Source organism: Arvicanthis niloticus, chromosome 16 (assembly GCF_011762505.2).
Source record: "Arvicanthis niloticus isolate mArvNil1 chromosome 16, mArvNil1.pat.X, whole genome shotgun sequence".
Lineage (NCBI taxonomy): Eukaryota > Metazoa > Chordata > Mammalia > Rodentia > Muridae > Arvicanthis > Arvicanthis niloticus.
This window is the reverse complement of record NC_047673.1, coordinates 38,257,808-38,283,540: the sequence shown is the minus strand read 5'-3', so window position 1 is coordinate 38,283,540 and position 25,733 is coordinate 38,257,808. Positions and strand designations below refer to the sequence as shown.

Sequence of the window (25,733 nt, the reverse complement as noted above, 5' to 3'; positions counted from 1 at the left end):
GCTCTTGAGATACAGTCTGTAACTTGACATATGGCATCGCTTCTTATGCACACTGGAACCCAGGAGCACTGACAAGAAGGGCCTATGCCACTCTAATTTGTGAATCAGTAATAGACTGTTTCATTTATTCGGCTGCAGCAAACTACGACAGCCTGGTATATATCAAGTTGCTCTATTTTTTTTCCCCTTTTCTAAAGTGGTGATATTAATCACACTTTGTGTATTGACCATAATACAGGAAGGAGATAGAACTACAGGGGAGAATAAACTGTGCTAGTCAGATTTTCTTCATTGTACCACCATCGCTGCAAGGGTAAGAGTCAACCTAAAAAGAACAAAGCTGGTCTGTTGGTGACGGCTCCACAGCTTGCCAAGCAGGTATGACGACTTGGGTTCAGATCCCTGAAACCCACCTGAGGCAGGACGGAGCAGGCCCCCTCTGAAAGTCCAGGGAGATGGGAGGTGGAGACAGGAGAAGCCCTGGAAGCCCTTAGGCCAGCTTGTCTGGAGTTCACAGTGTTGACTAATAAGAAATTCTGTTTCTAGGGAAAAGGCTTTGACTAATCTAGGTTGTCCTCTGACCTCCACAGGTGTGGGGTGGTGAGCTATGAGAGACAGCCCGGGTACCTGGTTGAATGAGCTTTGAACCACGGAGAACCCCCTGGGATGGAAGGTGTTCAGCTTTGTTCCTGGGCCCCTGGCTCTCTCAGCTTCAGCCCTCCACAGCCCCTCCCACAGAGAGAGGTCTATGGCCCTTGGTCATGTAGGAAGAGTGCCCCAGGCTCTCCCCACATGCAGATGAGGCATCCCCCAAGCTCTCAAACCAAGCCAATAGGGGTTACTTGCTGCCTAACTTTAACCCACTCCAAACTATATATATTTAGCCTAACTCAGAAGTAAAGATGTGCGAGAATCATCCTGTTGTCCGAGAGCTTCTGTCGTGGACCCTTCCCCCTTTGCCAGCTAGAGCTGTAACACTTCACTTGAGAAAAGATCCGATCTTTTCTCTGTTAGCTGGCCTGCACCTCCTGGCTCAACAAAGAGCTGTAACACTTCTGAAGACACCAGGTCTCTCAAAACGCCTTCAGGATTCTCCCCTCTCTGCTGCGTAGGAGGCAACGGCAGAGGCAGTTCACACCCTGTCCTCAGCCAAGCCAAAGATTCTCGTGGGATCCCCTCCAGAGCCTGTTCCCACACACAGGCAGGCCATCGTGTCATATGCACACCTGTACATTTACAGACACACACACACTCACACACCTGCATGCACACACACACAAACACACACACACAGAGTTTTGTTTTGTTTTTTTTCCTCAAGAAATGACTTCTGGAACTCACTCTGTAGAAAGGGCTGGCCTCAAACTCAGAAGATTCTCCTGCCTCTGCCTCCTGTGTGCTGGGATTAAAGGAGTGTGCTACTAATGCCCGGCAGATTTTATTTTTTTAAGAGGAAATTTTATTTTGCTCACTAGCTATTTTTTAGTCTAGGGTTAGCTGGTCCCAAGGCAAACCAGTACTTCCTGGTGGGAGAGGAAGCAGCTTACTTCATGGTCACCAGGAAACAATGAGAGGAAGAAAGGGCTAAAGCCCTAACTTCCTCCCATGAGGTCCCACCTCTACCTCCTAAGAGCACTGTGGGTAAAGAAATCTATCCTAACTACAGATATGCCCAAATAGAAAGGGGTGACATCGACAGTGAATGGATTTCCAACATGCCTTTCGGGCTGGAAACACTGCAGTGCACGGCTCTACAGACTCTTCTGGGCATCTACATTAGCAGAACTACTTCCAGTATCATATGTTGTTGGCCTTTTTCGCTATCCTGCCATTGGCACTGATGCAACAAAAACAGTAAAAGAAAATGCTGCTGAGTGCATCTGAGAGACCAGTCAGCCTCCATCTTAGAGAACCTGGCCTAAAGTTAAACTCGAGTTAAACAAGCCTACATCGCCAGGTTATTCCCCAACAGGACAGTATCTAGCACCAGTTTCCAGGTTACTCCCAAACAAACCTGTGCCTCTAGGTTACTTTCTCTAACAAGCCTGACCCCTAGCACTTCACTTCCTAGCAAACACCAATCAGGAGGAAAGCAGAAGTTAAGTTTATGGTTTGGCTACCAGCACCGGCCAACAATTTTAAAGGACAACAAAATTCTATGAATAGACCCCCAATCAGATGTGTGTCAGGCTAGAAACCCACTTGCTTGTTTATTTAGTGAAGTATAAATGCTTGTTTGAAACTGGGCTCTCATCAGTGGGGAGCCCAAGCTCAAGCTTAAATAAAAAGACCCTAGTATGACTGCATTGGAATCGGCTTCTTGGTGGTCTTTTGGAGCTCTTGAATAGGCACTGCACATCAACACACGAAATCAAAAGCCGTGGTATCAATTCTTAATTGTTGCCATCAGGGAAGGAAAGAATCTCTCTAAGGTGCTAAATCTCGGTTGTGATGTCATTGGCTTTTGACAACTTTCTGGGATGAAATGGGAAACATGCATAAAGCTCTTCTGCTGGGTGCCAAGTACAAAAGCTGTCTTCAAGAAAAGCATTGAGGGGCTGCTTGAGTTACAAGCTAAACTAGCCACTCTGTTCTGATGAGATCACTGGTGACATGTGCAAAAGTGATTCGTTTTAAAACAACAAACAATGGGATGTGTTAATACTTGAATAATATATGTAGCTTGAACCATCAACACACTTTATAATGCTATTCATATGAAAAGCACCAGTTTAAATACAGGGATGGTGAAATGGCTCAGCAGACAAAGCTACTTACCGCCAAGCCTGAGTTCAATCTCCAGGATCCACATTGCAGAAGAGAACTAACTCTAACAAGTTGTACCATGTACAACATGTACCATGGCACAGAAATAAAACATTTTTTAAAAGTGTGTGTGTGTGTGTAATGAATTTCTATATTTCAATGTAAGGCAGTATAAAATGTTCACTGATTACTTTCAGATTTCATGTTGCTTCCGATCACTATGAAAATGCTTACACATTTGTAATGTGGTATCAAAGAATACCCACACTTTTCAAAACTACAGACAGAATGTGACTTGTACTACTCTAATACTGTGTTACTATAATTGAAAGCTGGGTGATTTATAAAGGAGATAGCTCAATTCTGATAGCTGTAAAGTTCAAACAGTATAGCACCTACATCTAGTAAGTGCCCCAACGTTGCATAAGAAGAAAAAGGAAACCAGTGACTTGTAGAAGCTCAGAGACAAGCTTGCTCTGTAATGTCTCGCTCGAGAAGTAATTCATTCACACTCCCCTGAGTCCAGGATTCATTATTTGCAAGGATGGTTGTTGGGAGCCGACTCCTAGCAGAAAGCGGCTATCATCTTTGCAGCCATCTCAGGCCACATACCCTGACAAGAGGCTTTTTTTTCAACAGCCTACAACAGCTGAGCACACTCTGATATACATCTTGTTTTTCCCACATATCTTGTTTTGCTGTTTAGTGCCCCCAGCTGCAAGGCACGTGGTAAAGCATATAAATACCCAGGATTTCCTTTCAATAAATGAGACTTGATCAGACCCTCTGTCTTGTCTCCATTCTTCACATCTTTTTCCCCTCCATCCCCACTCTCTCTCTTGCTAGACCCTGACCCATGGACCGGAGCAGCAGCTCGGGTTAGGACACATGGTGATACTCAAATCTTGTTATTTCCCACCAGACCACACTTCATGGGGGTCTACCACCTGAACAGATCACAATGAAGACCAAGCTTCTAGCATATGGACTTTTTCGATATAAACCATATCCTTTATTTTTAGCCCAAACAACAAGTCATGTTAGAGGTCTAACTGGTTTCTATTAAGCCAGACTATCAGGTGACTTTTCCTGATAAGATGTAAACAAATATCTGTTTACCTCAGATAGGGCACCAATGGAAGATTACAGAAAAGAATTCACCTAAGTCTAGTTTGGTGACCCCATGAGTTTATTTGGGTGACTTACGGGCTTATAGGAGAGGAGTAACTCACAAGAGTATGGGTGACTCAAAGGCAGAGGCATCGTTGTGAAGCCTACCCCAACTCATAAGGGTGTGTCCCTGGAGCTCCTCATACAACTTATAGGCAACTCCAAAGGCTGGAGAGACTCTCTCTCCCTAACAGTTGTTATTGCTTATGTAGCACTGGGGCAAGGGGGTATGGTGATGTGAGTCTTGTAATTTCCTGAACTTCCTCTACCTTGTAAGGTGTATGAGCTTTTCTCCTCCCTCCAAGAGTGACTATTTCAATCCAGAGGAAACAGCCATACAACACAGACATTTTTTAAAGCTACAGAAATGTAAGGCAATGCTACTCTTTGTACCAAACATCTTTGGTTCTTCTGGAGGATTCAACAGTCCTTTTTCATAAAAACAGACTATTTGTGTTAGCAGGAAAAAGGGTTGCCATTGTTATGTGAAATGAATTAAAGCACTTAAAATTTAAATTTTTAATGTACCGCACACCAATATCTCTAATCTATGTAAACAATAGTCCACTGGTATTTTCAATAATTTTTAAGACTGTAAAGGGACCAAGAGACTAAAAGTTTGAAAACTGCTGATTCCAAGGGATTTGAACAGTAGGGAATAGGAGAAGTAGTTCTCTTAAGAATCAACACCCCCGTGGGAATGTCCTATATTAAAGAGGCTAAAGAGACACAACAATAAAGGCAGCACCAAGCTCTAAATGAGACTGTACTTTGGAAACACTACAAGGAAAATTATTTGATCAAATTTATAAAGTCAATAAATACATTGAGATGATATATGAAAACACCCTTGTTCTTAGGAAATATACACTAAATATCTGGGGACCAAAGGCTGTGGTGTAAGACAAAAAATGTGTCTCTGTATATATAAAATTCTCATGATAATCTAAAAATATAAGGTATTCCACAAAAGAGTTTGAAAGCTAATGTAAATTACACAAAATCCTTATAGACTGGGTATCATTTTTCATCTCAACAAATATTTTAAGGATTTTAAGATGTGAGGAGAAGCCGAGTAAAAATTAACTGCTATGCAATTCTCCATGAAAGGGCACGAAGTGGCACTACCATGCCCTAGAGCTCCTATGCTTTCTCCACAGCCTCCATGGTAGAACCCGGCAGCCTCTCAGCTTGCCTTGGATCTAGGAGTGGTCATGTAAACTAGCTGTGACCAATGAGAAGGAAGGGAATATTTGCTCAAGGGTCCTGGGGAGCTTTTGCTCTCCTGACCAAAGAGATAGACAAGCATCTAACTGCTACCTTCTCTCTCTCTCTCTCTCTCTCTCTGTCTCTCTCTCTCTCTCTCTCTTTCTGTCTTTGTGTGTGTGTGTCTCTGTCTTTCCCAGTCTGTCTCTCTTTGTCTCTGTCTCTGCGTCTTTCTCTGTCTCTCTTTTCCTGTCTCTTTCTCTGTCTCTGTCACACACACACACACACACACACACACACACAGAGAGAGAGAGAGAGAGAGAGAGAGAGAGAGAGAGAGAGAGAGAGCTCACATTCTTTCAATAAATTTAATGTAACTGAGATACCCAGACTCTGAAAAGCAAGCTTGACACCAAGTAAATGGCAGTGAAGACAAAATAGAGGAGAAAAGTCTGACTCTTGATAGTATCACGGGGCAGCTGACACACTTCTCAATAAACACATAGAGCTGAACTACTTCGTACCATGTGAAGGAAGAGTATCCTGCTGTTCAAGCCACCGAGTCGGGTGTCTGCTGCGTAACCCATTACCGATGCCTGCTCATTCAGGAAAAGGCACACGAAATACAGCAAGAATCAGGCCACACAGCACGGTGTGGAGGAAGTGACTCCAAAACAAAAATGCCTACTTAAAGTCTGGACCAAATGGCACCCTTAAATTCTTAAGCCATGCCAAGATGCAATCACTTTCATTAACAAAAGTTAAAATAAAGAACCACACGGCAGTAAGTATTCTGCGGTGATTTAAGACTAAATGGTCACAGCAGCTTCCAATCAGATGGGTTTCTGCATAGACAGCATTCTGGGTGCTTTGCCAAGAACATCTATTATTGCCAAATTCCTAATTCAAAACCATATATAAGAACACTTTAACTCAAACACAGAAGTTAAAAAAAAATAAGACATTTAAATAGTTATCTTCCTTCTTGCTAAGATAAATGTGCCCATTAACCCCAGATGCTAACAGGGAGATTTGTTTCTCTTATATTCTAAAAGACAATTGTTTTCTCTCCACCCCCCTTAGATGTTCACACACACACACACACACACACACACAAACAAAAAATCAAAAAAAAAAAAAATCACATAAAAAAAAAAAAATCAGGAGGTTGGCTCCAAAACAGCTGCTTCGCTGAATGGAAGTGGGATTGGGTCCGTAACTTTTAAGTAGAAATATTAAAAACATAGATTAAACTGCGCAGTATGTGTTAAGGAGAGGCAAGATGGGTATGGCGAGGCTTCTCGTGGCCTCTTCATCTGGTTAGAGCAGGAAGAGACACAGGAAATGAAATGTCTCAATAACATTTCCAGACCATGGAAGAGATGGCATAAACCCAAGTGGGGGTCCTTCGCCAGGAAAACAGCTGGTGGCACTCTCTGTGGCACGGTTTCAAAGAGGAACGGGTCAGCTAGAACGGGAGGCTGGAGGAATGTATAGAGAAGGCAGGGCCCCGGGTCAGTCCTGAAAGCTGTACAGAGATGTGCGCATGCTCAAAGGACCGGCACTGAGGGTCTAAGGAATGCTGGTTTAAGGGCCAGGCGTGGCTCGGGAGAAGGCTAGTGAAGAAAATACCTTCAATGTGAGCATGAGGACCCGAGTCTGCAACCTACTCTAAAAAATCTAGGTGTGGTGGGACATGCTTGTAACCCCTGGCAGGGGCACGGGCAGGGGCGTGGAGACAGGGGGATCTAGGAGGCCCACTGGCCCGCTAATCTGGCTGAAATGGCTGCGCTCCGGCTTCAGCAAGAGCCACTCACACGAAGAATAAGGTGCAGAGTGGTAAAGGAAGACATGTAACATTGCTTGTGGCTTCCACACACATGCACAGGCAACCATGACTGTATACATGTGCTCACACATGTAGGCCCCACACAACACACACAGATACAAAGAGCCCGGTGTGGTGGTACATCTCTATAATCCTAGTAGTTGGGAACCTGTGGCAGCAGGATTTGGAGTTGGAGGCCAGCCTGGGCCACAGAGCAATTTCCACATGAAACCCTGTCTCAAAACACAAGGAAAAACTGCTGGCTTAAAGATAGTCTTTAGCAAAGATTACAGAGGTGGGGAGAATAAAAGACAGGGGGAGGGAGGGAGGGAGGGAGGGAGGGAGGGAGGGAGGGAGGGAGAGAGGGAGGGAAGGAGGGAGGGGGAGAAAGGGTGTACACAGGTTCTCAGGGCTGAGGGAGATAGCTCAGGTAAAAGGAACACAAGAGAACAGCAGCTAAAAAAGCAACAACCCCAAGTGTCTATTTTGGTGGTGAATCCAGAAACCAAGCGTGTCACGTTAGCTACAGGATGTTCTTCAGCCTGCAGAAGAGAGCATTCCAACACAGGCTACAACACAGACCATCCTGACGGCATCATGCTAAGTAGAACAGCCCGTCACAAGACGCTTAGGTGATTCCATCGACATAATGGGTGGTGTCCGGAGTAGTCAACTCATACAGAAATGATTGTGGTGGTTACCAGGGACCTGGGGGGAGTGAGAGGGAGTTCCTAAGGGATGTGGCATTGCAGCTTGGAAACCACTCATTTCACTCTGGAAGTGGACGAAGCACTGGCTGCACAGGAGAATAGAGGCTGGTTACCACCGAGCTCAAAGATGGTGGAGACAACAAGCTCTATGCGTCTCATATTCCAGAGGGGTTTTGTTATAGTCGTTTTACAAGTAGAAGAAACGACCGCAGGCAAGATGTGGACCTGGGTTAAGATGGAACATAGCACTCAAGAGTGGAGATTTGGCAGCTGATGAGCAAAACAGTAAAGGCAATGGTAAGGCTCTAGGGCCGGAGCTCCTTGGGCTTCACAAAGTCATCCCCTCCCTACTGAGGTCTGAATAGAAGAAGTAGCCCCTATAGAGTCATGTGTCTGAATACTTGGCCTATAGGGAGTGGCACTGTTAGAAGGTGTGGCCTAGATGGAGGAAGTGTGTCACTGTGGGGGCGGGCCTAGAGGTCTCCTATGCTCAAGCCATGCCCAGCATGGCAGTCTCCTTTTGCAGCCTTCGGATCGAGATGTAGAACTCTCAGCTCTTTCTCCAGCATGATGTCCGCCATGCTTCCCACCATGATAATGAACTAAACCTCTGAACTGTAAGCCAGCCCCAGTCACATGTTTTCCTTTGTAAGAGTTGCCACGGTCATGTGTCTCTTCACAGCAATGAAACCCCAAGACATTCCCTCAGTCATGAGCCTTTTTCCTTGACTAACAAAGGACCTCCTTCCCAATTTCCTATGGAAATATTTAACTCAAATAGTCACATTTAATCAAAGACAAGAACCTTTAAGTTTTTGACCTTCATAAGGGCTAGGCTTCTACAAAGTGACGCTGGCTCTGAGTGACGGCAATATCAACAGCAAACAATATCAAGTTGTAGGTCATGTGTGCATCACGGCTCAGGAGCCTGATGCCCATCATTCAGTTTGCTAGTCTGGTGGGAAAGGGAGAGCTTCAGCAGTCTCAGTCTGGTATCTGGCCATCAGCATGGTCAGCACAAGGTAAACGCTTGGAGATTCAGCTACCTGAAAGAGCGCTAGCTAGAATCCTAGAGCAGCTCTCGTGAAGGCCAATGTGATATCTTTCCTGTTAATGTCATCAGGGCCCAAGTCCTGGGCCTGGGAACATTTTTGCCCATACCTCTGTACGTAGTCATCCACACAGCTAATCACCGCAGTTGCCTGATGACGTGGGCTTGCACAGCACTCTTCACTTGAGTTCTGTTCTTCCACTGAGCCTGAGCAGGCTATCCCACTGATTACTTAGAAAACTACCCTTTTTAGAGTGGCCTTGCTGTTTGGTTTGTTGTTGTTTGTTTTGGTTTTTCAAGACAGGGTTTCTCTGTGTAACCCTGGCTGTCCTGGAACTCACTCTCTAGACTAGACTGGCCTGGAACTCAGAAATCCGCCTGCCTCTGCCTCCCAAGTGCTGGGATTAAAGGCGTGCGCCACCACTGCCTGGAAGCCTGATTTTAAAAACATCAACTACAAATAATAAAACTTGTCTAGTACTAAGAACAAGAAAATCTTTTTCCCTGAGTCCCTCAGACTCATTTATAAGGATTTATCATCCCACACCCCCAACTCCACTCCCCTTAGACAGGGTATCTCTGTGCAGCCCTGGCTGTATTGGAACTCACTCTGAAGACCGAAATGTGCCTACCCCCTACTTCCTCCCAAGTTTGGGGATTAAAGGCATGCACGTGCCACCAGAAAGCTTTTAAGCCTCCCTATGTAGCTCAGGGTGGACCTGAATTTGTCATATCGCTGCCTCCACCTCTCAAGTGTTGGGATTATAGATCTGCCTCTGCGTTTGGCATCATCCTAAATATTTTTAATCCTCTAGGTAGAAATAGACATTGGGAGACAGTTATCCCTGGCACATAAGAACTTCAGATCACTGGCCTCTGGAGGTTTTATTATTATTATTAATGAGATTTTCCTGTGGTTTTGCTTTTCTTCTATTGCTCCATGTGCAATTAGGAAACGTGGTTAATAAGTTAGATCATTTTCATCGCCAGGTCTCAGTCTTTAAGGCTATGGGCAAATGTGGGGGAGGGGGTGTATAAAATGTCAGGCAAACAGCTCCCATTGTTTCACTCTACCTTTTGCCTTTTAATGTAGTTCTGCTAGCAGTTCAGTGAGACATGGTTTCCTCATTGTCGTTTATTAGCCATGACAGGCGGCCACAGCGGCTCTCAGATACAGTCTCTCTTCCCCACAATTATCCAGAAATGCCTGCAAGGCAAAGAGAGTACTCAGAACACCCTCCTTCTGGGACGCTTTCCCCAAAGGCAACAGTTCAAAGCAGCCCTCTATTAGCTGGAGCCTTGACATCCGCAGAATCCTCTGGACAGGACACTTTCATTCCTCTTGGAGCGAAGGGAGGAAAGACGACATAATTACCTACAATCCAGTCACCAGGCATCCAGGCTCAGCAAGGGTTCAGAGATGCATGCTCTTGCCCTTACATCCACGGTATCAGCACCTCACAAACAACCGTGGCCTGTCACTATCTTCTCTCCAAAAGTGGAAAAAAAAAAATGTGGCCTTTCACTACTATTCAACCTAACAAGGTGAGACCAAAATGTAACACAGTATCAAAATAAAGTAAATGTACTGACTTACTAGCCCCTAGTCCTATCTGCGAACCTGACACAAAGATTACCTGTGTAAAGGAGGCTTACAACTAACTTCTAACATGTAGTAACAGACAATTACAATCTTTGTCTCTTCTGATTTCGTTCTTCTATGTTACTTTTGCCCTATTTTAGAGCAAGTGGTTTGGAGAAGAGAAATTGAGGAGGAAAAAAGAAAAAAAAAGTCTGAGCCCTCTCAGATAGACTAACCAGAGACCTATCATTCCTCTGGGCCAACTAGAAATAGACATGCAATCTGGGTGGCAACAGGGCCTTTTCCCATCACTGAAATCTGGCCTCAAAGGAGCAGCACAGGACATGGAAATGGCTCAGTTGGTAAAAACACTTGCTGCTCAAGGCTGAGTTCAATCCCTGAAACTCACCCAAAAGCCAGATGTAACAGCATGCGTGAGTCTGCAGAACAGGGGTGAATATAGGAGAAACACCTGCTTCAGAGCAAGGTGGACAGAGAGAACTCACAGGAGAAACGCCTGCTTCATGACAGGGTGAATGGAGAGAACTCACAGCTAGGAAGTTGTTCTCTGACCCCTACATGTGACCCCCACACCATAATTTTAAAAGACTACAATGAAAACCCCAACCCCCAATCCTGAAGAGAACAGGGTATTAATATTTCTGGTATTCTCTGAGCACAAACCTGTGTAATGTGCTTTTGCAGACAATACAGAAATTACACAAGCAGAGCTGAGCATATATAATAATGTAAAAATGAACACGTTTTGGTGCTGGTAGATTTTAATAAAATTTTAATAATATTGGCAAAGATCCAAATTACAAAAAAAAAAGCTTCAGAATACAGAGTGGGGGAAAAAAAACCAAACAAACCTTAGAGACGAAATAAAAACCCATGAAAAAAACAAGCACCATACAAATGGGAACAATCTTTAAGATAAAGAAACTATTTTATCAAAGATACTGAGTATGTTTGCTAGAAGTTACATGAAATTAAAAACAGTACACAGTGGGGCACCCCACAATGGGGCAGCAGGAGGATGCTGCCTGTGTGGCTGAAGGCACAAATGAGGGGCATCCCAGCGGGGCTGGCATGGACCACCTCCAGGTACCCAGTTTCCCACAATCCTCTTATAGGACAGGAATTAATGTACTCCCTGATTGTAGGGCACCCTTGGAAATGAACCACCCTGGCGAGTGGAATAGGAGTGACATGTGTCCACACAGCAGGAAACACGGGATGGGGGACGTCCCACACCACCCATCCATACAGCTCCAGCTGTCACTGCACAGTGCCTGGTCTAGGGGGAGTGATAAGCTGTCTCCTCTAGGAACTACTTATTCCTCGGATAAATTTAACAGTGCTATGTGGCCAACAACCCAAGGATAAGAAGCTGCAACGGCAGGGGTCCCCTACCCTCCAGAGGAATAGTGTGCTACTGTTCTGTGTGAGGCAGGAAAGTACGAACTGAGGGGACATTGTACTGATCATCTGCCAGGACACGTACCCTCCTCAACCTCATGTGACCAGGTGAGAGGTCCCCTTAACTCTGCAGCAGATATGTTCATGATAGCTTCGTTTGGTCCTATTTGTTTTTCCAAGGGCGTGACAGGGTATGCTTCATTTGGGCCAGATGTTCACATCAGTGTGCCTGCTCATCCCTGCTAAGAACGAGAAGCAATTATTTGTATGTCCTTCTAGCCCGTGTGGCAGCAAGGAGTGGCTGTCAAAATTCGTTGGATGCCAGAGCTGACACTCTCCGGTACAACCATCCTCATCCCAGGCAGACAGGCTCCGAGGAAGTGGAGAGACCTTCACTCCAGCTCCCGTGGGCAGTCCCTCAGTTTCCAAATCAAACTACACCAACAGCTGAAACAGATGCAGATCCACTTGGCAGTAGACAAGATTCAAAGTTCTATATTCTTTAGATGTCTGTGTGCTGTGATATTAAAAAGTTACATAGGACTTCAAGATGAAAGGCTGGGGAAGCCCCTCGTGTGTGTGTGGGTGGTGGGTGGGTGGGGGGGTGTCACCTTCTTCTGGGGCTTTAGTGGGACGAAACTCATTGAGGCTTCTGACTCGGTCTGTTATTAATTGAATCAAAGTCAATGACAATCTTGCTGTACTTCGGTGTGAATTTTCTAAAGGTGAAAAACAAAATATGTAAAGGAATTGAATTATCCAGTGAGTAGTTAGAGCAATTTGTTTATTTCAGCTTAAACTGTATTTCCAGTGAAGAAGGAAAAAAAAAATGCCCTGGGATTCTCTTGATATTTTATCTCTATAGGAGCCAATTAGAGCGCACCATACCGAGCGGAACACGGAGCAGAAGACACTGAGACAAGAACGAGGCACGGGGCGGCCTGGCTTGTGCATTGCTTCAACTATCGGAGTTCATGAATTATCCGGGAGTCAAAGGATTCCTAACAAGTTAGCAGCGCAACATGATACCCGATTACAGTTTCCACATCGTATTTATCTTATTTTCTAGGAAATTCCTGCAGCCAACTTGAGTTGCTCTAAAGCAAACAAAGTAGATTTTTTTTTTTTTCTTCCACCGGATACACAGAAAGACAACTCATTGAAATGAAGGCAGATTTTCTAAAATCCAGTTCTACAAAATGCAAATAAGAAGTTCTCTAGATCTCGGTTTTCAACATGTCTAAAATAATGGAAGACACTTGGGGACTTTCTAAAACAAGGAAATAAAAGAACATGTCAGCAGCAGCCTCCGTGGTCTCTGCCTCAGCTCCTGCCTGCGGGTTTTGCCTGACTTCCTGCTCTGGCTTCCATGATGTGAGACTGTATCCCGAAAGTCAAAGAAAGCCTTTCCTCCCAGAGTCAGTTTCAGTCAGTGTTTTATCAAAGAAACAGAAAGCAAGCCAGGGTACACAAGGCACAATAATTCAGGATATGAATCTTGCAAAAATCCTGTTTCTAGCTGAGCATGGCGGGTGACGTCATTGGGAAACTGAGGCAGGAGGCTACATAACAAACTCAGGGAAAGCTTGTTCACTCAGAGACCCTGTCTCAGGGAAAAAAAAATATATATATATATATATATATATATCCTGTCTCTAAGAGTACAAGGAAGGCGGTAAGTTGCCCATTGCACAAGTCTTGTCACCGCTGGCCAGAAACAGTGGTGATTTGCAAAGCTTCACATTCTAAAAACGATTTCTGGCCACTCATAAAAGATGGCAAAGCTCACAGGTAAAACATAATCTCTACTCTGCAAAGACAATCGTAGAAATCTAAAGGGCTTCTGCTCTTAATTCAAAATGTTGCTCAGAAAAGAATTCCTGGTGTCTCGCCCTGGCGGGCTGCTTTTATCCTAAACTCTCCCTGCTAGAGCCCTTACGTATTCAAAATTCATAAAGCCTCAGCAGTGCCAGCCCAAAAGTGGTAAATTTTTAAATTTCTTGCTACTTGCATAATTAGTCTAAGCCTCGGAAAGTCACTAATATTAAAATATAATCATTAAGCAGGCTGTCTCCAGATACTTCTGGCGTTACTCCGTACCTAAAATAATCTTCAGAGGCTTGTGCCGTCACATTTCCGAAGACACTGCCCCGTGTGGGAGGCAAACCTCATGGGAGACGCTAAACTTCAGGCTGGGCCACATGTGTTTCTACACCAGGTCCCCTGACCTACCTGAACGTAACCCCAGCCAATTTAAACAGGAGCCTGGCGGCTGTCGTCTCCTCGCTGTCGTGGTATTTATCCGACATGAAAATAACCTCTTTTATACCTGAAAAGGTAACCGTGGGAGATAAGCACAGACAGAAACCGCAGAAGACAGGCAGAGAGACAGAGCCCTGTGCCTATGATTAATTACCCTTTCCAGTGAGCTTGAAGACAATGTCCAGTCACTAAAATACTCATCTGCGTTTTCCCAGGACAGCAGAGGGGACTGTATTTAAGCCACCTTCCAATCTTAATGGATTTTTTTAAAAATACAAATGCAAAGGGAAAACATGTCAAACACTCAAGCCTTGATCTAATTAACAAGTTTTCTTTACTTCAGGTAAGGAAGTATTCTTTACTCACAAAGGAACTCCTTAACTTAAGAGGCTAACGTGGGGAGCGGAGAGTGCTGGCTAATCCAGAGATCAGTAGCACTAAACCTACGGGTTTAGATGGCTCTGCCATCACTTTAGCCCAGCTCCCTGAAGGGCAGATCTGCTTCATGACGTCCCTAGGGAGCATGAACCCGAGAGGCAGGAGTTCCGAGGGTCTTACCCTGAGGCCTACTCTGTATTCCCTTCAGAGGGGATGAGCCGGCTGACCACACAGGCCACACACTACTCAGTACCTGCATCCGTGGTGAACCTCTCTACCTGTCTGTGACCAGCAAAGGAAGCACCCCAAAAGGACAGGTTAACGGCAGCAGCTGCATGGACGCCCACGGTGTCCTTAACGGTGCCTGTGGTCCCCTAGCAGCTGACTTCTGATCCGACACCCAGGGGCTCGTGATACACAGTCCCTTCAAACCTATACATCTGGCTAAACAGGCTAAGTCTTTAAATCTCAAACCGAGAGCTTTATGGAGATAAAGCACGGCTCATTCTTAGATGTGACAGTTCAAAAACAGGTGCCATAGACAGACTACAGCATGGTAGGTTATGGCAGATGTAACATACAAAGAGATGCTCAGAATCACGTTTGAGCTTCATGATATTTATATGCAAAGGTATGCTTAGATCCTCACGTATCTACCATGTATTAGATACAAATTAAAATTTGATATACAGACTCCCAGCTGACCTTGTTTCTGACAGAAGTTCATCCCCCTCCCTCCCCCCTAATCTATGCACAATATGTCAGAGAATGGTAAATTGACAGTAATTATATTCAATGCCTGTGTTGTTTTTTTGGCAGCTTGCAGTTTAAGAAGTTGCAAACTAAATTAAAAACACGCTAAGAATCACAGAGGATGCAATTAGTCTTGGAATACCTGGCACCATTCAGAAGCAAAACACGAGAAATATCTTGCAAAGTTGATAGTGCAATTAATTTAGATCTCAACAATAACAACGTAAGATCACACACACCTGCACCGGAGCCGCAGATGAGCAGGCTCCAATGCAGAGGTGACAAATGGGAAGGCTTGGCTCCTACCTGCCTGGATGATGAGTTTAGCACATTCATTACACGGGAACAAGGCAACATACATACTGCAGCCCTTGACGTCAGCCGAATTCTTGTTCATGATGGCGTTCAGCTCGGCATGGCACACTGTGAAAGAGAAGAAGGGCTTGCTTGGGCTGTAGCTCACGAAAGGTTTACTACGTATTTCTGTCACCACCTTGGAAACAGCATAGAACAGACTCAATAAAAATAAATCGATCAGAAACAGCAACTACAACAAGGGCCACGTGCTCTGTCTGAGTGGTGACAGCCAGGGAAGGGGAAGCTGCTCCGACAGCTGGCCTTGGTTTGTTAGCACCTAGAGCAGCCAGGAAGGGCTGAGGTCAAGCACCTTCACCCACCCTAAGCAAAGCAATACCTCGCTGCTCCACAAGACCCCGGGGTATTAAATTGCCCACATAAAATGGCTCATTTGTGCGTTGATCTGCACACACAGGGATATTCGGCATGGCTGTTACGAGGGCACCGGGCATAAGAACAAGAGGTGAAGCTGAGAGATTCTATCCTGAGGGATCTGCTTCCCCTGGTCATATTCAGCCCACAAGAGAAAGAAAAACAGTTGGCAGACAACCAGCTACTTCTCTATTTTAAAAACACGCGCATCCACTTAATGGCAACGCAGGGTCAAGTTCTCAAAACACAAATTCATCCGGTCAGCGATTCCAGAGGATCGTGCAGGCATCCCTGCCCAAGTTCAAGGTCAAAGGAAGAGCCTTCCTTTCTCTCCCACACCTACCAAAGCTGACCTGGTTCTCAGTCCTTTTAGCTAGCTGCTGCTACTCCCTAGCCACAGGAAGTGAAATAAAGAAAACACCAGGACAGAAATAGTTCTGAAACCTTCAGCCTGCCCTGTAGGCTTCCCACGCCGTTGTGTATCACTATGGAAGGTTCAGGTGTGTTATCTGCAACTTTCTTGCACACTCCTTAGAACAAGGACATTTATCCCAGAGAGGTTCCACTGTTCCGTAATGCAGAGTGATGGTCTAGCCTTGGGATTTTTTAAGAGAATCTGTAGTGGGTTTGGGCTAATGCTGCTTATACTCTATTGTTAACTTGGGTCCCCCCAAACTGCCTGTAGCCTCTGCTTGTAGCTTCTGGGAACCTGTCCTTAGTTGGTTCTGATTAGTAAATAAAAATGCCAAGTGCCAATAGCTGGGAAGGACCGTGGCAGGTTTTTGGAATGTCCTGGGACTGGGATTGGGACTGGGACTGGGACTGGGATTGGGACTGGGACTGGGACTGGGAGAGAGGAGGAGGAAAGGGTGATCCACCATGCCAGTAAAGACTCCATGCCTAAGAAGAGTGGAGGACAGGGAGGCAGAGTCACCATGTGTGAAGGAGCCGGGAGAGCTCAGCTTAAGAGAGCTGCCCAAACTGGGTCCAGGGCAGCCAAGGTGAAGAGTTTAGTAACTAATAACTCAGGATTATTGGCAGAGCTGGATAAACCTTGCGGAGGTTAGGAAGTGGCCCAACTCTTAAAGCATATCAAAAAATAAAGGCTGTGTGAGTGTCCTTCAATCGGGAACAAACCATTGAGGCAGGTAGCAAAACCACTATCGGAATTTATATATATATTTAATTCTACAGATGGCGCTCATGTGTCTGGCAAGAACTCACTTTTAAAAATTAATTGGAGATTCCCAAGTGGAATATGCATGTCTTCCCTTTAAGATTAAGAGATGGGGGAGAATGGGTTTCTCACAAGCCACGTGGTTCCTCCCCAGGCTGCAGAGATTCAGAACTGTGTTAGAAGTTTGTGTTAGTTTGACACTTATGATTCTGGGGGTCATGGCTTAAGGCTAGGACACACCCAAGCCGACCCAGGGGAGTGTGTTTTTGATTTGGGACCACAAACCACTGAGGCAGGTAGCGAATCCGCCAGAGGGATTTATTAAATATTTAATTCAACAAGAATCCTAGAATGATTCAGGTATGCAAACAAATTGGAAAGCCCTGCTTTATGAGATTCCCTGAGATCCCCAACATATACTAGGCACACAAATACTTAACACAAGCAACTGGAGAGTGAATCAAGTCTCTGGCCATGGTCCAAAATCGTATATAACTCCTAGCAAACAAATGTGGGTCCCCTCAAAAACATCCTCTGGTCTCCATCTCCAGTCACCAGCTTCCACACTCAACACTGATTGGTTGAAGGTAACAACCATGCACATTCCAACCACGACTTGCTCATGTAGTCAGGCACATTTACTGAGAATCTGTTCAAGGGATGAAGGACCAGCTTCCTGGTGTCCCATGGGATACGGACAACCTGCGCAGGAGCCGGTTGGGGTTTTATCAGGGAGATGTAGGCAAGCACTCTCTCAGGAAATGTCTGTGCATAGTTACATCTTCAAACTAGGAATCAATTCCATGTATCAAGTGTTCTCAGCCATGAGCGAGAATGAGCTGGCAATCCAAGGAGCTAAAGAAACGATCTGTGATTCGTTAAATCACAGACCATCAGAGGACATCAGCTGGCCAGACTTGAGTTCTGTCCCCTCAGTCTCACTGCCAGATGAGAAAAAGCCATGAAGACAAGAAGTAAGGAAAGCTCAGAAAGGGTTGGAGTGGCCACATGGCCTTCACGAGGTGTATCCACAGCCCCTTCTCCACTGGTGACCAAGATGACAGGATGCTAGCATTAACACTGTTCAGAGTTAAAAACAATTAGATGTAATTGTTTCCTTTATGTCCCCCTTGGGGGCAGAGCCTAACCCTCTAAGTTCTTTGTAGCTTCCCCCAGAGTCTAATGCAGTGCCAGGGACATAATGGTGCTAAGTATTTATTGGATGAATAAAGGAGAAAATGCAGATCCCAATTATCGATGGTAACGTTAGGAAAGTGCAAAAGTTCTCTTCCATTCAGATATCAGAAAATCTCTTCACTCAGATATCAGAAATGGGGCTCTCCCAAGTAAGACGCGTTCCGTGCTGGGGCCGGAGTTAACACTGGAACCATGAAGACTCCGATCTGTTACTACACAGCGTTATGGGGCCCTCCTCTGTAAAAACTGTCACAGCGACTACAGCTACCTTTGTCTAGTTTGGAGCAAAGTTTATCATTAGAAGTTGAGGCCTGTTAGTAAAAACCAACGTAAGCTACATCATCATCTTGGGTAACACGACAGGAAATGGGCGGTTTACAGAAGTAAGACACAGGAGTTCTAAACAGACGTCCTTTATCTCATCAAGTCACGGATGAGCAACGAAATCTCCTGTGGATGAAGAGAATGAGGTCTGCTGGGTAACAGGAGCGGCTGTCAGACAGGCCAGTTCACAGCCCAGAAGCCTACACATTCACAGTAACGTGGCAACAGAAGAGACCACATGATCTGAAGAGGGGATGAAGACCCGACTCCAGGTGCTCCCGCCCAGTCCTGCACCCCTTTAACTTCAGAAACCATAACACATTGTTCCCCAGAACACCTTCCCTACCGAGGCCTATCTGAATACTAGGAGCCTCCTGGGCTCACATATGCAGGTTCAGAGACTCCCTAACCCGGAGGTGGGGGGAACACGTGGAACCCCTCACCCTGGACCTCCCCATCTCAGTCCCACCTTGAAGCTCCCACATCCCTTCTGTTCAGGGTATCAAATCTGCCCTTGTGCCTTTCCAGCCTAACGTCTGACTCTCAGGTGGGGGAAAAGGGGATGTCTCCACATCACTGACACTCCTTCAAGCTTTTTACATCTGTGGAGAACCACTCACTTGGGCCTCAGGCCCGAAGCCTCAAAGGTCAGTGATGGTTTGAATGAAAATGGTCCCCATAAGCTCACAGGGACTGCACTACTAAGAGAAGTGGCTTTATTGTTGGAGCCGGTGTGGTTTTATGAGAGGAAGTGTGGTGTGTCACGGGGGTAGGGTGGGGGGGGGTGGGGGGGGGTGGGAGTGGGGGGGGCGGGTGAGCTTTGAGGTTTCAGAATCTCAAGCCAGGCCCAATGTATCTCAGTCTCTTCCTGCTGCCTGATGACCCAGATGTAGAATTCTCAGCTACCGCTGTATCACCACATCTGCCTGCATGCCACCATGTGTCCCACCATGTGAATGGACTAAACCTCTGACCTGTAGGCCAGCCTCAATTAGATGTCTTCTTCTTCTTCTTCTTTTTTTTTTTTTTTTTTTTTTTTTGGTTTTTCGAGACAGGGTTTCTCTGTGTAGCTCTGGCTGTCCTGGAACTCACTCTGTAGACCAGGCTGGCCTCAAACTCAGAAATCCGCCTGCCTCTGCCTCCCAAGTGCTGGGATTAAAGGCGTGCGCCACCACCACCCGGCCTAGATATCTTCTTTTATATAAGAACTGCCAGGGTCATGGTACCCCTTCACAACAATAAAACCCTAACTAGGGACAGACAACAGACCAATGTGATAATCGTGCATCCAATCTGCTTAGTGCACACCAGAGTGGAATGCTTGGGGATTATTTCTTAGCTATCCACACACATCACCAGCAGGTAACCCCCAAAGCTGCTTCAAGCCATAAACTTGCTCAGGATCACATGCCTGGCCTGGGCCTATCTTGTCCTGGGGCCTTAGAGATCTCTCCTCGAACCTTTGAAGTCTTCCCTAGAGCAGGCAGAATGGAGAAGGGACCGTCAACAAGGGCCAGCACCAGTGCTTGAAGTACAGCTTGCCATTAGAAGGCCTATGAGCTTTCGATGGGGTGAGTGTTCTGTTTACATGACTGATACCAGCTCTGGGAAAGTGTATTTCCAACTTAATAAAATAAACACAGGCTGGGAGACAGTTCAGTTGATAGAGTGAGGGTGTGAGTTCAGATCCCCAGCACCCACATAAAAGCTGAATACAGTGGTGTATGTCTGTCATCTCAAGGACAGTGGCAGAGAAGACAAGTGGACTTCTAGAAGGCCCCTGGACAGCTGGACTGGCCTATACAGCTCAGGTGGAAGGTGCCTTCCTACCTGTAAATACCCGAGGCTGTCCTCTGACCTTCACACAAGCCATAACTCACACCTGTGAGCACACACACAGAGAGAGACAGACGGAAAGACAAATGCTAAAAGCAAATCTATCTAGTACACAGTGCCTTCCGGCTCTTTCCTGGTGTTCTGACTGCCCAAGCACAAGGCTGCAGCCCTCGCTCTCTCGGTGCTGAGTGGTGGCCTCCCTTAACTCCAGTCCTTTCTCCCTTAAACACGTACGCAGCAGAGGTCAGACACTCCGCACGTTAACTTTCTTCTCAAGAAGAAATCATTTCAATAACTGCTACTCTAATTTTAAAAATAGCTGTCTCATTGTAATGCAGATATAACCTCTGGTTTTCTTCTATCCAATTTTTTGGGCGGGTTAGGGCATATTAATTATACAGAATAATAGGTTTTACTGTGCCCTTTTCATACATGCATAGCGCATTCCTCAGTCATACCTACTCCTCTATTACCCTCCCTGGCCCTTCCCCTCTCCTCCCCTCTACCTGATCTGAGTCCTAGTGCCCCTTCCCCCCACCCCCCCGACTGTGTTTGTCTGTCTCTCTTTAGCGCGCTCGCTCGCTCTCTCTCTCTCTCTCTCTCTCTCTCTCTCTCTCTCTGGTATTCTGGTTTTTCAAACACTGTTTTGCTATACAGCCCTAGCTGGACTAGCACTCACTACAGAGTCCAAGCTTGTCTTCAACTCAATCCTTTCTTCAGCTGGAGTCCTGGGATTACAGGCATGCACTACCAACCCAGCAAGTCACAGAATCAGTTAAATAAAATATAACCAGGATTTGCTTGCTTCCTTGGAGGTATGGGGATACCTAACATCTGAAGCAAACTCTCACAGCCTGCCTGGGTCTCAAAACCTACCATAACTGGTTTAGCCTGACAGCGTCTCATGAGATCTTTAGACCCACACAAGAACAGGACAAAGAGCTTAGGATGCACAATGCTTAGGAACTAGTCATAGGCAGTCCATGTTGTCAAAAAGATGAATTTTTCCACTATTAATTAAACACCCATGTCTACGGCTAAGCAAAAAAAAAAAAAAAAAAAAAAAAAAAAAAAATAAAAGACATCCCCAAATAATGCAAATGTCCGATAAGCATAGAGAGTGACACAAACCCTTTAATTATCCCCAACATCGTGTAAAAAGAATAACTGCTTAAAATACCAGATTAATGTGTATGAAGTACCACGGCCAGCGCAGTGCCTGTTTCAGGCGATTATAAAACGATTCATACACTTTGGTCTTGTCTTACTTTTTTTTTTATTACTAACTGTCAGAATTCAGAACCACATTAACCTTGGCCCACTGAAAAGACTGTATAATTAGAAAACTGTATTTTTCAAATTCTCTCTCGCTGGGGCTTGATTAATCCTCACTGTCTGGTGTAGGCGGTTCTCAGGAAGTTTGACAAATTAACAGGATGTACTCCATCCTTGTTAGATTTAAGAGATTCCACATTTTATAGATCTGACTTCCATCTCATTCGATGTTAAGACTCATACAATATCTATTTTAGACATCGGTAATAGTACATTCACTCAACGAGAACGAGAAGAAAACAGAAAGGAAAAAAAAAAACCTTTTGAATGAATGATACTAAACAAATTCTAAGGGTTGCACATAGAACCCGGCAGCTGGTGCCACCCTGATGATCTTAGTCTCCTGCTGAGCCATGAGGAGAAACACTGAAGTTCCATAGAATCTGGACTGGCTGGGGGTGGGGGGGGGGGAGCCTGTTTCTAATCCAGGAAAGGTCTCTCATTTCTTACATGACCTTGCAATTAATAACCAACATGAGATGGGACACCCCAACTTAAAGCTAATTTATTGTTATTACTAACAAGCTATCCCGCCTGTTCTGATAACAACACTTTCTGTGATTATTCCCCAAATAAGAATCAAAGTGAGTTTACTCCTGGGTGCCAGGGTGTCAGAGTCACTAAGTCTGGGAACATCTCCGGGAGCACGGTCACCTCCGCCTCCACTCTCATTAATGTCCAGATGCCCGACGGAAACACCTGCCAAAAGGATAGGCACGCACACCTTTGAGATCCATTTAAGGAACTGCTTCGGTGTCGACAACGAAAATGGAGTCTCAACTACTTATTTTCTTAATTATTGAAAGATACCCTGACAAGGCCTCATATGTCACTGCCAGCCTTTCAAGTCCTTCTCCTCCAAGTCAATAATTAACAACAGCCTCGCCTCTGAACCTGCCACTACCCAAGACACCGCCCGACCCCAAAGGTCCACCTTTTATGGCTCCCCCAAATCAGAAACCAGCATTTCTAGAATGAACAATGCCACTACTAGAATACTCGGAGATCAGTAGAGACGCCAGGAGTGTTAATCACCGAAGGGTACCTCAAAGAAGCAACGAAAACCTGTGTCCACCCAGAAGGCTGGGCGTGGCTGTTGTTCGTGACCTTTGCAATCTGCAGAGTGAGACCTCACTCAAATCCCCCAGAATGCTTACCCCAGACTTCCCCTCTCTAGACCTTTACCTTAACCTTTGCTTCTGTTTCTCAGTCAACAGGGGAGACATGTCACATGTATTTGTCAGCCTTCTGATGTCTGTGCTATCTCGGCCAGAGACCACACCAGATTCTAGGCCTCTGAGCTAGAGAAGCCAGTCTTCAGTCAAATCTATTTTGCAAATGAGTTTTGATACAGACACACCCTAATCCTCCTGGCATTGGGGACTGCATTAGACCAGGCAACTATTCTTACAAACCATACAGACTTCAATACGCTTGCAATGAACCGCCTGGTGTCAGATTCCGGAAGTGTTTGACCCGGCACCATTCCTGCTGATCTGAGTTCATTTTGACCTCGCTGGGATCATTTCCTTGCCAGCTGTGACACTTGCAGGGACCCTCCACACACTTGTACTTCATCTTCTCCTAGAGCAAGGGTTTATAGCCTTAAAGAAGCAGGCTGATTAATCAGCGGGGTTTTCCAAGGGTCTGAAGAACAGATGGGCAATCAGGAAGAAGAAATGAATAGGAAGCTAAGAGTTACATCAGTTCTACGAGACAATTCCACCCAATAGGCCTCACTGGGGGCCGCCCACCTCTCACTCCTCTGTCCTTTGCAGCCTCCATCCCAGCCCCTTTCCTCTCTGCCTCCTTAGCCTTTCAGTCACAGCTTAGATGTAATCCCTGGGTACTGGGCTACAGCAGACTAGAAACTTTCAGTTTTTTCCCATTAGCCTCGTCAGCGCCAGGGATTAAAGGCGTGCCCCACCATGCCCGGCTCAGAGAGGAGACTTTAAAACTCTCAACTTTTCCCTGTATGTTTTGATAAACTCTGGCTCCACATGCTATCTGATCCAATGGGGTCTGAAATGGATGCCATGGCTTCAGGAATAAGTTGAATCCTGTCCCCCAGAGCTCAGAACCCACTGGAGAGTGAAGCCAACACTACAAGTCCTTCAAGAAAAGGACTACATGTGTGTGGTGTTGAGAAAATGCAGAACACGGGGTTACATGCACTCTGCACAGGCGGATGGGAAACTGGATCTGTAAGACATGTTGTTTCTGCAGAAACATGTATCTAGATTATAAATGCCTTTTTGAACTGAGACTACTCGACCCTGGGTTTGACTACAGGAAGGTGAAGCCTTCATCAAGCCCCTAGCCTCTTAGAATAATCATATTCTGCCTTTCTTTGTGCAGTTACATGAAGGGTAACTGAGAAAAGTGGAGGAAAAAGACTTGTAATGAAAAAGATCTAAGCTAATGAAGTCTTTGCTAGCAGTATCTAGCACTTTCTAGATAAAGGATGGTTTCAACCCTAGGAGGTCCCCAAGATAATGACTCCTAGAGATGGGTATTGGGGGCTTCCTGAGCGCAGCACTTCTGCCTGGTCAACCAATGGACTATGTGTGCACACGAACGCCCAGCCTCACATTGAGCCAGTGATCTTTCTCCATTGACCTTTCTCCTCAGGCGATCAAGGAACACAATCTCATTACCTTCTGGCATCAAGGACACACACACACAGTTCTGCTTGAGTCACAGTAGTGTAGCTTGTATGTAAAAATGAAAACACGAAACTAAGACAATTCATAAAAAACCAAGCCAGGGGCCTGAAAAACGCCCATCATTTTCTATTTCCACCTTGCACCCGTAGACGAGGTCTCTGCTAGAAATGACAATGGAAAGGAGTCCAGGTTTAGAACAGAAGGCACACGCTACTCACTCAAAAGCAGCCAAGGCTCCGAACACAAACTTCTCTTAATCCATGAACTACTGGTCCAAGCCCACACTGGCTGCTGCCCTGACTTTTGGAACACCATCCCCCAGTTCTCAAAGCTGCTGCTGGCTTTGCCTTTCATCCTGCGGTGCCCACTTTGCTTGGCCATCACCCACCACTTTGTCAGTTCAGGACTCTGATGGACCTTCAGTATGTATGAGCTTCAGCCTCCTGACCAGGGAGATGGAGAGAAAAATCCTTCCCTGCCCCTGAGACTCTGGTAAGGGCACAGAACACAAGATCCACTTGATAACTAAGATTAATGCTTTCTATGCTGTGTGTGTGAGGGGACGGGGGTTAAGGGGCAGGAGTAAGCGGGTGGCCCTGGGTGGTGCACTTCAGACGGACCACAGGAGTCCATGTTCCTTTTTCCCTCTCTGCCGCTCTGTTCCCGCTCCCTTCTCTGCCCCCTTCTTCTGCCTCTCAATAGAGCTGCTGGTAACAACTCAGGGCACCCAGGGGAGCCACTTAGCCCCAATGGTAGTGCTTAGGGCTAAAGACATTTCTGACTGTGGTGTTTCCATTATTGATAATAAAGCCCCCAGAACTCTAATTACATTGCTTCCCTATGTGCTAAGGGCACACAATCAGGTCAGAAGGAGGAGGCTGTAGAAACTGCATTTCATCCATGGCTAAGCCAGGCCAAGTCCCTTCCTACTGTTCACATGAAACACACACACAACGCCTAGAAGGTACTGAAAAGGTACCAGGAGGGACAAAGTGCCGTCACCGTCACCCTCTGACAGCCTGTCACGTAAATATACACAACAAAGGCTTCCAAACTTCCCTCTTGGGTTCCTGGCTTTTAAAGGGTAAGTTGGAGTGTGGACCAAGAGTCAGGATCCAAGCTCTGGGCCTCATTAACTCTGGCTCCACAAGGCCTGCTCCAGGCAACTGGCTGATCCTGCCTCAGCGTGGGGGAAAAGTGGGATGAGCTGACCTAACTCGGGAGTCTGCAATGCATGCAGTTCCTGAGGACCATGCCCTACATTCCTAGGACAGTCCTCCAGCAGATCCTCCCACCCTCAGCATTCCGCCTGCCCCTCAAGCTGGCCCCTGCTCCAGCCCT

General features: G+C 45.8%; 1 protein-coding gene across 5 annotated transcripts in view; it reads right to left on the bottom strand.

Moving 5' to 3' along the window:
* Nucleotides 1-11,092: 11,092 nt before the first annotated feature.
* The window catches only part of Dctd (dCMP deaminase), a 31,030-nt gene continuing 16,389 nt past the window's right edge, over nt 11,093-25,733 (bottom strand). For 3 of the 5 annotated variants that reach the window (XM_034520436.2, XM_034520437.2, XM_076914135.1), the window contains exons 4-6: nt 15,435-15,551; nt 13,968-14,064; nt 12,305-12,454 (exon numbers count right to left, since the gene is read on the bottom strand). In XM_034520436.2, coding sequence (XP_034376327.1) covers nt 12,376-12,454; nt 13,968-14,064; nt 15,435-15,551 — 293 coding nt within the window. In that variant the 3' untranslated portion in view covers nt 12,305-12,375. Of the gene's footprint in view, nt 12,253-12,304; nt 12,455-13,967; nt 14,065-15,367; nt 15,552-25,733 lie in introns of those variants that run through there. The other 2 variants (XM_076914134.1, XR_013104405.1) reach the window with 2 other exon arrangements.